A 12,987-nucleotide genomic window follows, 5' to 3' on the forward strand; every position below is an offset into this window, starting at 1 on the left:
TTATTTCTTATAAGACAAAACCTCCTAAGTATCAATACAAGACACAGTTTTAACATCCAACTAATTTAACTTTTAAAGTAATTAGTAAAAGTTTAAATAGTAAGCATGTAATAAAGAATTTACCTTCTCCCATCCTTCTGTACATCTACCATGCACACTATTACCAGCCTGCCAAGTTAAGAGTCTTGCTACTCTCTCAAATTGCTGTCACTACTAAAGTGATTTCACCATTTACAAAAAAGGGAACTGCAGTCCAGGAGGAAATGCTTAAAGCCATAAACCATGACCTGACTCTCACAATGTTTATGTCTGCTGGGTGTGGGGGGATGACTACACAGCGTGTGACTCCAAGTGTGTGACTCTTCACTGCATTTACTGGCCAGAGTTGGGGGGGGGGTGTGCAGTCACACCTCTGGACTGGGATGCCCTACAGCCCTGGGGGCTGGGTGCAAGTGTAGCTGTGGAACCCCAGCCCTTCTAAGAGTTCTGCTCCCAAGCACAGGAAAGCAGGGTCTCTGAGGTCGTCTTTCCCTGCTTTAGACATGCAGAGTTTTGAAGACAATCTAAATTTTCCAAAAGTGATTCTGAAATTGAAAACACAAAATCAGCTATTTTAGTTCCACAAATAGTCCAAACCACTCGTCCGCCTGCAAGGTATGACCAGGACATGCAGGCAACACAGATTGTGGTCAAGAAGCAACCACCACACCAGCGCAACAGAGGAAGGAATCCAAGAAGGAAGTGAAAGGAGGGTCTCAGAGTGACTCCAAGATGGACAGAGACAAAGGACTGTCGTTCTGATGGCAGTGGTCTGGCGGGAGTGCAGATCCCAGGAGGGAGGTGGATCCACATTATCGGTGGCCGGGGTGGCCCTCTTCTCCCCGCTCAGCCTGACCAGCACTGTGGTGGTGAGTGCCAGGGTCTCCCTGCCATGGGCCCCAACCCGGGCCAGCAGAACAACCTGAGTTGACTGGGGCTGAGCAGGGAGTGCTTTGGCACTCAGGCGGCAGGGACACCACCACCTAAGGGACACTTTCTAACAGATCTACCAGTCAACACATATTTTGGGTTACTTAGAGGTGTGCTGGGCTGTATCGCTTTCTGATCATTTCTGAACATACAAATGACCAATGGAAGTTCTAAGTACAGTGACATATACATAAATGGAAGCCCAGGGCAAATTAATTTAAAAGTTCAACCTCAGAACTTCTGGCCTCTTCTTGGCCATTAATTTCTGCTAAGGAATCAAACTGAACATGCCAAAGAGACATGAATACTTAAAAAGTCTTATGGTCCAGACTTCTTTCATCAGAGAGAAATAGAAAAGAGAGGGAAGGGTCGGGGGAGGGAGACAGAGAGAGGGACAGAGAGAGAGAACATACTGATAAGCAAACCTTCAGTCAAACCAGGACTGGCAGTTACAGTTTTATACTCAGAAACACTAGAACTACTCTCTGAGGGCTTTGTGACTAAGTAATTCTCATCCTTTAATAAATGTCATAGATTTTTGCAAAAAAAAAAAAAAAAAAGAGGTTACTAAAAAAACCCAGAAAATCTAGAATTACAGAGTAAGGTCCATTCTATCACTGGGAAGAGAAACAAAACAAAATACCCGCAACCAAGTGGGCAGTAGCTCTTCTGAGTGGTGTTTCAGCTCCAGGCTTGGCCCAGCCTCTCTAGTAGGACAGCTCCTGGAAAACAGCCCAATTTCTCTGGGTTTCCATCGAACTTAGAGTTGGGAGATCTTAAGGATACAGCGACCATATTTTCTAAACTCCAAATTGTGTCATATTAGTCAATAAGGTGATAAACCGGCAGCTCTTAGGGAGGCGGGGTCCACCGCCAGACCACTGCCAGCGTCACACCACTTATTGTGTGGCGATCTTTCTGCTCCCAGGAAAACTGGAACAGCTCTTCATTTCTCTGCATGGCTGGGATGGCCTGGTGGTGGGACGGGGAAGATCAGATTTTCAGGCTCCCTCCCAAGAGGAAGAAGCTCCACTGTGAGGTAGCAGAGAAGGGGCAGGGCAAGGCTTCCCCTCAGCAGAGTGTGCCCCTGTGGAGAGACAGGTCCCCTAAGGAAAGCGGGCTGAACAGCTAGGATTTCTCAGGCAACCCTTTAAAGATGCTAATGGAACACTTTGGGTACCACATTCCTCTGTTAGTGAAAAAGTAGCCTCTATCCTTGGTACCCCTAACCTGGTAGGCAGGACTTTTACGGAACATCAAAGGTTTCACACAACAGGCAATTGGTGTACCTTTTTAATGAAAAGAAGCCTAATTGATTCCAGTTTATTGCGGAAAGTAGTTGCTCTTTCTGCCAATAGTGTAAGACTGGCTTGGGTGCTTCCTTTATCCGTATTAACCTCTGGAGCCATTTAAATAACAATAAACATTAAGTAACTTCTTAAAAAGTTGCCAAAGGACATTAGGCCACATCAGAGCTAGTCCTTATAAGAGCTCTGTGGGGTAGGTTTCCATTTTAACCCCATTTTACAGATAAGCAAACTGAGACTCAAGAGAAATTGAGTGACTTGACTCCGTGATACATATCCGTGAAAACGGCAGCCTTCTGCTCCAGATCCAGTTCCTAATGCAGAGACATTATTTAACTTGGGGTGGGTTGCAGGGGAGGCTTTTTAAATCCACAGCTCCCCTCAGAGTAGAGTCCCCGGGACAGCGAGCTGGGAGAGAGTGGCTGGCTCATGTGCAACTGTGATGAACCAGTTCTAGAAATCAAACATAAGCTAAAGCAAGTGTCCAGCAGGGCTTTTAACAGGAACCAGCATCCAAATTTAGTCTGAACTCTGCCCTATTAGTAAAGAGCCTAGTTTTTCAGCCCCCAGACAAAGACAGGTGGGACAGACCACGTGATAACAGAACAGGACATGCTGAAAGCAGGCTTGTCCCAGAAAACCAAGCATGCAAAGTTGCCACACTGCCAGGGATCCTTTGCTCCAGCCTTGCATGAAAAGCAGTCTTTTCCTCCATGACAATGGTCGCCACCACCACTGCACCACCTTCCCAGCCAGGCCATGCACACCTTGAAGGGTAGAGTAATTTACCTCCCTCTATCCCCTGTGGCCAGCACACTGCAGGTACTCAATAAATGAACTGTGTTTAATGAGTTCAGACTCTTCTCCAGCATGTCTACCAACGTGTGGCCTGCCATTTTGCCAGGCAGCCAGCTCATCCAAGAGTAGAACCCACCCCATGGCTGAGAAAAGCTTGATATAAGACAAGGCCATACAGAAAACTCAGTAAGAATCAAGAGAGAAAAAAGCAGAGTCCCTAGTTCTCAAAGGGTTGCTGACCTCTTTCAGGATCTTTAGAGGATTCCTTAGGACACTGGTCCTATGGTTTCTGGAAGAAGAAGGGTTTGATTCAAGACGTCAAATAAACTTCGGAAACTCTGCAATCCAATCCTAGAAGGTTCATAATGTATATTAACTTCTGTGGCTCCAAGAAGTCCTGCAGGAAACAGCCCTCTTTCACTTTATTTAACACGGCGCTCCTCGAACATTTGACCACAGAATCAATCCACTTCCCATATAACCCACATAAACAGCCATAAATATCCTGAGGGCCGAGTATTTTGTGAAACATTGAGAAACACTGACCCACGGGACCTCTAAATATCTGAAGTGTCACTAACTCACAATGCAAAATTTTCATTCACTTTAGTTGTTTAAAATTTAAACTTCAAAACAATTTGGAGGGTGGGGAAAGCAGTATTTTCAAATCAAATGAACACATCAACAAAATCAGCATGAAGTAGGTGATGTCTCTTGCAGGAATCTCCATTTTGGAGTGAAAACCCAGCATTAAGACAGACATGTGTCTCCACGTCAGGAAGAGAAGGGAGTCAGTAAACATCCTCCCACCAGCCCAGGGCCCAGGCGGGCCTCTGGCAGGCCAATCTACCTGGCCAGGGCACAGAGGTAGGTCCCGACAAGCCCCCTTCTCCCATTTCTGTACAGAAAGGTCAGCCTATGAGAAGCAGGCCCCTGGGGGAAGACTATTCTTGTAGAAAATGTTATTTATAAGATGTTGAATATTGAGTGAATATTGAGCATTATAAACACTCTGAAAAGAGGCATTTATTGGGAGCTTAGTGTATAAGAATTTCCAGTAGTAATTCTGGTGATTTTCACTCCATTTATTTATGCTCCAGATAAGCTCTGTGGCTAAAAGAGACCTTCTAGAAAGCCATTTATAAGTGCAATTGCTCGAAGAGCAAGAGTCACTCAGGCTCTGTCCCCATGCTTAGCAGGCCAGCCAGAGGTGACCACAGGTGCATTATAAAGCCAACAGGCCCAGGAAGCGCAGCCTTAGTGCTGGATGTCACTGCTTTCCAGGGAAAAGGCTGTATGTAAGGAGTGTACCAGCCTCTGCACAGAAAATCCCTTTTCATAGCTGGGTCAATTTTCCTTCACGGTTATCAACACTAAAGATCCAGATAGCCATTCTCTCCAAAAATGATAGTTCAGCCTTCAGGCTTTTAAAAAGGTAGGAATAAAGATCCCTGCAGATGCAGAATTCTCGAGGCCGGCATATTATAACCAAAGACCAGACTACAGTTCAGAAGTACAAGTAACAGTATAATTCTCCACACGATACGTACCATATGTTATATTCCCTAACACAAATAACTACATCAACAAAAGCAAGACATAGGTAGCCTATAGTATTGCCTGTATTTGGTTAGAATTAGTCCTGTCCTCCAACATGAATATTTAAAGACATAATGGAATCACAGCATTGAAACATCAGTCCAACAAGTATCAAAGATTTGCTTTTTTTTGGGAGGAAGCCTAAATTTAAATTCCAAATGGCTTCCAACACTGGAACCTGCTGTTTCCACACTAGTATGCCACTGTTTCTTTATAGTTCCATGTCATCACATATTAGCATTACATGTCCCTTACTAGGGCCATTGCATAGACAGAATGTTACATTTCAGGTTTAAAATTATACATACTATGCACCTTTAAAACTATGGTTTTGCTAAAAAAAAAATACAACAAACTAGTGAATATAACAAAAAAGATGCCGACTCACAGATATAGAGAACCAGTGTGGGAGAGGGAAGGAGGGAGGGGCAAGATAGGGGTAAGGAATTAAGAGGTATAAACTATTAGGTATAAAATAAGCTACAAGGATATATTGTACAACATGGAGACTACAGCCAATATTTTATAACTATAAATGGAATAAAAACTTTAAAATTATGAATTAGTATACTATATACCTATTACTTACATAATATTGTATTATAGTTCAATTAAAAATAAATCTTATTGGTTAAAAAAAACCCTCTATGATTCTGTCCTCTTTTGACAGATGAGAAACCTACTATTCCAGGAGATTCATCAGTGGTGTGGCCAGTAGCAGAAAGAGGAGGAGAAATACCTCTCTCCTCTCCACCTAGGCTTTTCCCAGTTGTTTTCCAGTCCTTATCATTAAGTAGTTTAAAACCCAATTAAATACTGGGCTGTTCCCTTAGGGTCCCCAAATGCCAAAAGATGAAGATGAACAAAATAAAGCATGTGAATTTAGTCATCTTTTGACATCAATACTACAGTAAGACTGAAACTGCTTTCCCCCTGAGAGCAGACACACGTCAGTCTCAGGAGGGCTTACGGGACACTGGGCCTGGCAGCCGCCATACTCGGCCCCAGACGTGCCTGCTGCCAACGTCTAAGTGTGTGCACCAAGCTTCAGGAGTGCCTGGGAGAAGAAAGTGCCCTTCACACCCTAGTAGCTGGCACTCATAAGAAGTACGGTTATTTTTTCTTTTCCAGATAGACCCAAAGGGCAAAGGTTTTCACACGTGATCTAAAATGAATGACATGTGTGAAACACCCAGCCCTCCAGAGAAGCATCTCACCACAACGCCCCAGCAAGACTGCCTGTCAAGTGGACAGAACTGCTCCATTAACTCCACAAGCAGACAGCTCCCACCTAGGGTCACATGACCTTCAGTTAGTAAGCCTAGAGAATACCATAACTACTGGTTAAAAAAAAAAAAAAGGCAAACCAAGGAAGTCATCATAGAACAAGTCTTGGGAAGCTGGGGTGGTTTATTTGGGAAAAGTGAGTTCTGAGATTGTGACTTAAGGCCTATTTTGTGAATTTAGGGAAATCTTCAACAAAGTGATAGGCACAAGTTAAGTTTAAAAGTAAAGAATATACATTAGGTCATATACGTAGGCTCCTGGCTATTTAGAGGAGCAATTCATTCCAAAGCAAGATGGAAACATGAAACCCAGAAACCAGACTCCCTCAAAGCCTCTCACTGTCTTTAGGATGTTTCTTCTCTTGCTCTGGTCATACTGAGCTGGTTTACATTTACAAAAAATTGATGACTTTTCATATATATTTTTTTCTTAAAAAAAAATTTTTTTTTTAAAGTACAGGTACTGGGATTGAACCCAGGACTTTGAACATGCTAAGCATGTGCTCTACCTCTGAACTATACCCACCCCCTCAACTTTTCATATTTTTCACTTATGAAATATCTTCTCAAAAAAATTTTACACAAAATGTTTCAAGAAAAAGGTGACTAACCATAAGAGTCCATGAGGGCAAAATAATAAAATGTGTAATCTCAGAAGTATTTATTATCAATAATAATTATCAATAATTCATTAAATATATTTTTAAAACTTAAGTATTTAAATCTCCTTTAAAATATTTCTATACAATCTTTTAGAATTACACAGACAACAAAGGTCTGTTATTCACCCAAAAGGAAAACCTATACTTGAAAAATTAGACAATAATTGGTAGTACATTTTCTTCTGAACTTGTCCTTTTCAGTGAACTAGAAAGTAACCTCTTACAACTAAACCAAAATTAAAACCTACTTGTGTCTTTAGAAGCCACAATCACATCCCTCTTCTTAAAGGAAGGCAAACTGTTCTTCTAAAAGCCAAATATCTAAATTTCTCAAGGCGAGTCTCCACCAGTCCGAGTGCTGGCTGCATGAACGGGTGTCACCCTATTTAGCTTCTGTTGCAGACTTTTTACCATCTCAAGGTCTATTAAGTGACTGGAAACATGTCTGAGTGCCATTAGGAGCCTGTTCCTGCCTGGGAGAGCAGAGACGCTGAGCATCACGACTCTCCTGACATTCCCCTTTCTACAACTACTCATGACCTGGCGGAGCTCACCATAGGAGACCCTTGTAATTCCTTCACCAGGGCAGAGGGTTAAACAAAACTCAGCTTTTTATGGCTTTGAATCCCATTTCTCTTTCACATCACTTAAAGGAGAGTGTTAAGTAGCTTGCTGACATCTTAAAAAAAAAAAGGAACTGGGGCATAGAACAGAGCCCCTGAACATGGCAGAGTCTGGGGTTGCATCTGTTGGCAGAAGACCCCAGTGCTCATCCTACTACTTGAGGAGGAGAGTTTCAGAGCAAGTGTGTGTACTACCTGCTACTCTGGCTCCAGTTCAGAGTACTTCTCATTTTTACCATCTAGACATTACTAGGAAGAACAATCATGGTTCAAATCATTCCAGAAATAGGGATTCTGGGTCCAGCTGTGTGGCCCTGGGCAAACTATTTAACCTCTCTGGGCTCCCTGTTTACTCACCTGTCAATCAGTATGTTCACCTAATTACACCGTACATACTTCAGCCCACTGCAGTTTTACAAAGCACTTTCACACATTTCAGCACATTTGATTTTTGAAATAACTCCATGAAGTAACAGGGGCTATTATCCTCATTTTATAAAACTAGAAATTGAGGCTCAGAGGCTAAGTGACACACTCCCAATAGCAGCCAGAAAGTAGCAGAAGTGGGACTTCTGAACCCTCAACTTCTGATTCCAACCAAATGCTTTGCTTGCCACATCATGTTGCATGATCTTTCTGGTTCCAACAGAATTAAAATGCCACAATTTAAAAAAATCTGTCACCATTTGCAACCCTTGTCACTGTTTGGAACCTGACATCATATATATGTTGGGGAACAAGAATTGAATGAGTTAAGTGCTCTCTCACATTAAAACTTCTATTTTCAATTTAATTTTTTTACTCTTTTAAATGCTTTGATGCTGAGTGCTAACTAACAAAGATGCTTAGTACCATGGTGAAGAATCTAACAGATCTTGCTTCTGGTGGAAAAACTCCTGTATGAAAGAGTCCAGAATACATAGCCTACAGTTAAATTAGAAGTACCTAAAAATTGTGACTTTACTGGGGGAAAAAAAGATGTAGAAATCACAGCATGGAAGATCGGCAATGGCAGCACTGGACGTGAGAGTCTAAGAAAGTCCTCTGGCTGGATCCTCAGCCTTGATGTTTGTGTGACCTAAGGTCCCCTACCTCCCTTCCCTTCCATCCTCATCCATCCATCTGGCAGAAGGACTTGTGTTACAGGGCAGCGAGGGTGACCAGATACAAAGAAGGAAACCTCTGAACATGTGTTCTTTTCACTGGCAGTAAAAGTCCTGAGCTGTCAGCAAATTGTGGAGAGGGGCACCTGACAGCTCTATTTGTCTTGCAGGTACAAATTGGAATGAACCGGTTGGGAGCCAGGTTACGATGCACCACATAAATAAAAGACAGCGCCCCCCCCACCACCACCCCTCTGGTATCACTATGCCATAGCACTGGGCACTGACCTGCTCTGCCCACTTCCCCTTTCCTCAGTGAGCCTTCAGCCTGGCACCCAGCTCTGAGATGAGGCCTGCTTAGCACCAGTGAAGCTCCCCACGTTCAAACCAACAACGTTCTGTGTGGAGATGAGGGAATCAAAGTTAAAATCCAACCCATCAGCATCCATGAGTTCGCTACGGATAATGGACTCCATGTCACATTCCAAGCTCCCATTGAACATATCCAGGTCCAAGTCGCTGGGGAACTTCTCATGGCCCATGACAGGGAGGTTTGCACTAGTTGAGTACAAGGAGGAGCCTGAGAGAGAGTCCGAGAGGGTTTGCATAGACTGGCTGACAGAAGACTGCTGCTGGTGTTTGGCTGACCCGAGGCTGCTGGAGTCGCTCAAGCCCATGTTGCTGACGGAATTCGACAAGGCACGGCTGCCACCGAGAGCGCCCTGGGTTTGGTGCTGGTGGTGGAGCAAGTTCTGATTGACCAAACTCCCCTGGTTAGGCTGGGCGGCAAAGGACATCATTGGGTCACTGCGAAGCATCACGTTCCGGCGGGAGTTCTGGGCAGACACAGCGGTGCTGGCCTGAGACATCAAGGGGTCCGACTGGGTCATCATGACATCACTGTGGCTGAGTGAGTCCGACGTGAGCAGGTCCTGGAGTGTCTGGTTGCCATAGTGTGACATGGAAGAGAAGGTGGCTGGCTTGTTTTCTTGGATGGTCTGCATGGGAGACTGGCGCAGGGAGTTCAGAGAGGAGGGTCCAAACACCGTGCTGTTAAAGGAGCTGGTGGGGGAGCCCAGGCCGGAGCCCTTAGTGGTGTATGGGAAGCTGGAGCTGCGCTGCATAAGCCCCCCAGGGGGTGATGGCTGGGACGAGGGGAGCGTGATGTTGTCCAACAGGTCGTCCATGAGGTTATCGGCCAGCCCATCATTCAAATTCATGGTGCCCGCCATGTCGGTCAGCCGGGGCAGCTCCACGGTGCACGGCTTATTTACGGAGGGTGACAGGCTGGCCGAACTGCTGTAGAGCATGGGGGAGAGTGGCGCGTCATCGTCCTGGACATCATCCAACTCTGTGCTTGCCAGGATGGGGGACAGGCGGCCGCTGACCGTGCTGGCGTTGGAATTGGTGCGAGAGCGGAAGTCGGTCCAGGCATCCAGCTCATCGCTGCTGCGCGACGTGGGGCTGCCGGGCCACTTGGAGAGCTGGGAGGGGCTGTCGTCTGCTGACTCCGGGGCCGTCTGCAGGGCTGCCTTCTTCTTGGCTGCGCGGCCACGGCTCTTGGTGTACTTGTTGCTGTTGTCCATGGAGACAGCACGCCTCCGGGGCGCCTTTCCGCTCTTCCCTCCGTCCGGGTTGATGATCCACCAAGAGCTCTTGCCGGTCCCTTCATTCTGGACCCGCATAAACCGGCTGTGCAGCGACAGGTTGTGCCGGATAGAGTTCTGCAAAGAGAAGGGAGAATGCAGAAGATGAGCCGGAATGGTCCGAAACTGAGCTCCCTGAAGAAGCAGTTATTAATCAGACTCATTTCTTAAAGCCTCAATTTCAGAGGCTTAAAAAAAAAAAAAAAAAAACAAGCATCTTGGAATTAAATGACAACACTGTAAATGAAAAGTTCCATATTTGGGGGGTGGGACATGGTTTCAAATCCAGGAGATATATAGGAGTTCACTGACATTGTTTTTCTTAAGTTCTTAAGTTTCACTGTCCTCTCTGAAATTGTATTTCCCATACTGAAGTTCATACATACAATGTATTACCACACCATCTCTCCCTGCACTTTGCAACAAACCTCCCTGGCTCTCTGAGGGCAATTAATCACCTGGGGGACTATTTTATTCTCTCATGGTTCCCTCCTCCTCTAGCAGAGGCAGCACCCACCTTTTCTTAACCACCTCTATGAACTCAGAACTGGTGTGAATGTTTACCTAACCATTCTGTGACTCCATCTCCTCCTGCCACAATTTCACACCTGTCTGACAGGCATAAGAAAAAAAAAAAAAAGGTAGAGTAGTAGGTAGAGTAGGATTTGCTGAGTTGACAGAAGAAGTAGGCAAGTTTTCCATTCAGAAAAATGCTAAATATTTTATATAGACACCCCATTCCTCAAGGCAATGTGGTCTGAGCATAGTAACTTCCTTCCAAAGAGTACAGTATAGAAATTGAGGAGGGGTAGTAACTCTACAGTGAAGAAATCTGACATCTCAGCAGGTGATCAAGGCCAACATCAACAGGGCGAGGTCAGGCTGATAACATGTGCTCTTGATATAATGGGATGAAAATGGCACCTTCCTCTGTGGTCTTCCTTCCAAAACCCATCACCCCAGTCTAACCATGAGAAAAACAGCAGACAAATCCCAAATAAGGGACATTTAAGAATGCTTGTCCAGTACTCCTCAAAGCTGTCAGATCCACAAGGACCTTTAGGAAACATGATGACTAAATGTATGTAATGTGGTATCCAGGATGGGATGCTGGGTCAGAAAAAGGACATTTGGCAAAACTAAGGAAACGTGAATAAAGCACAGACCTTAGTTAATAATAATAATGTATCAATATTGCTCATTAGGTGTGACAAATGTCCCAAACTAATATAAGATGTTAACAACAGGGGAAACTTGATGTTGCTACCCAACATCAAAAACTCTCTGGGCTAGTTTTGCAGCTTTTCTGTAAATCTAAAACCACATTGAAAGGTTTCTTTTAAAAAGAGAAAAGAAAAAAGGGAAAAATATCTTGAAAACCTAACAAATGCACTCATCTTAAGAATCTTCCTCCTTGCTTGGTAGATAAGCCCAGTTAACAGAGATGACCCAGATTCAGTCCTATCTCTGCCACCGACCAACCATATGACCTTGAACAAATCATTTAATCTGTCTGCAACAACTTCAGTTCTCCATCTTCATTACAGCCATCACATCCAAACCATCCCTCCCTAACAGGGATGACGTAAGGATGATATATGATACTCCACTTCAGGAGCCAGTCATGCTACCAAGTCAGGATGTTCTTACTATCATAAAGCACAGAGTCCATGGTGGAGAGAGCCCATCGCCTGGGGCAGGCTCATTTTAATCAGTAAAATGCCTCATATGCAGTAAAAGAGAGGAGTTGATAGTATATGCCACATCTGGAACAGCACCTGCAGGCCAGATGAGTTTTTATTTGCAAGTTAAAGACAAGATATTGCCTACTGCTGTCTATTAAATATGAACTATCCTAAAAGTTACCGTAGTAAAAAAAAAATTGGCAATCACCAACTGTATTTATGTAGAAGATACAAATACATGTGTTCTACCAGAATGTTTCTAAAACATAGAAAGTCAGCAGGATTTCACCATACGTAAATAACCCAAAATACTTTGAGAGTTTCCCATGTATATGTTCCCACGCAAGGAGGGCTGACAGATTCGGCTGGGCAATAAGCAATAGCAACCATGGGCCATATCCAGGCATTTCTACCACGGCTGCAAAGATGCATTTGAAAGAAGAAAACAGGCAACATGCTGAGTATCTGATAAGACAAATGTTGCCCAGGAGACGATATATTCTGCTTCCCCTTTCACTCTTACTGTTTTTAAAATAATGGCATCTCTACTAATGGTTCACAAATTACATTTCTTTAAAAAGTAAAACACTTTCTCTATAATAGATATGAAGGGTGCTCTTAAAACTCACTCCACAGGGTTCAAAAAGCAGGCAAGTGCAAGGCAGCTCTACTACTGAGTACTCAGATGACTAGATATATTAAGGAAAAACTCAAACTCAAGCTTCTTGGTGAAAAAGCAGGGAGGTTTTGCAGCTATGTGGGGCAATGTGGATTCTGGCCGGATTACCCCTCCCCTGGCCAGCCCCAGCCCCCTGTGCTCTAGATTTTGGAAATAGTTCATAGCAATACCCAGAATTAACAAAGACCAATCATAAGTATCCAGTTATCCCCCTTTTAAAAAGCATTTGGAGGACAATACTCTTCAAGGTATTTTTACTTTCACCAATTCCAAACCAACTGAGGAAAAAAGTAAAACACTTCAGAGACCTCCAAAATGCCCTATTGGATTTTCTAATGGTCATTACAACTCTAAACCCAAACAATGCATATGTGTGATTTTATAAAATTACCAGCTAATATTGGTTAGAATTTGGGGGGAGAAATCAAGCTTCTACAAGGTCTTGTGATAAAGGGTCTGGAATACACACTGAGGACGAGAACCACCGGGTGTCGGGGCCAAGGTCCCTAACTGTAAGGCTGAGGAATGAGAGCCTGCCTGACTACAGCACTGTCAGCTACTGGGCCAGGTTTTAGATTCCTCGTCTCTAATCCTAATAAACCTGCAAAGTTGGTGTCTTCATCATATATG

General features: G+C 44.1%; 1 protein-coding gene across 2 annotated transcripts in view; it reads right to left on the reverse strand.

The window, feature by feature from the left end:
• Positions 1 to 12,987, reverse strand: part of FOXO3 (forkhead box O3) — a 113,073-nt gene that overhangs the window by 10,467 nt on the left and 89,619 nt on the right. For both annotated transcript variants that reach the window (XM_010965391.3, XM_010965392.3), the window contains one exon: positions 8,636 to 10,071. In XM_010965391.3, coding sequence (XP_010963693.2) covers positions 8,671 to 10,071 — 1,401 coding nt within the window. In that variant the 3' untranslated portion in view covers positions 8,636 to 8,670. The remainder of the gene's footprint in view (positions 1 to 8,635; positions 10,072 to 12,987) is intronic.

The sequence above is a fragment of the Camelus bactrianus genome, chromosome 8 (genome assembly GCF_048773025.1).
Source record: "Camelus bactrianus isolate YW-2024 breed Bactrian camel chromosome 8, ASM4877302v1, whole genome shotgun sequence".
Taxonomy (NCBI): Eukaryota; Metazoa; Chordata; class Mammalia; order Artiodactyla; family Camelidae; genus Camelus; species Camelus bactrianus.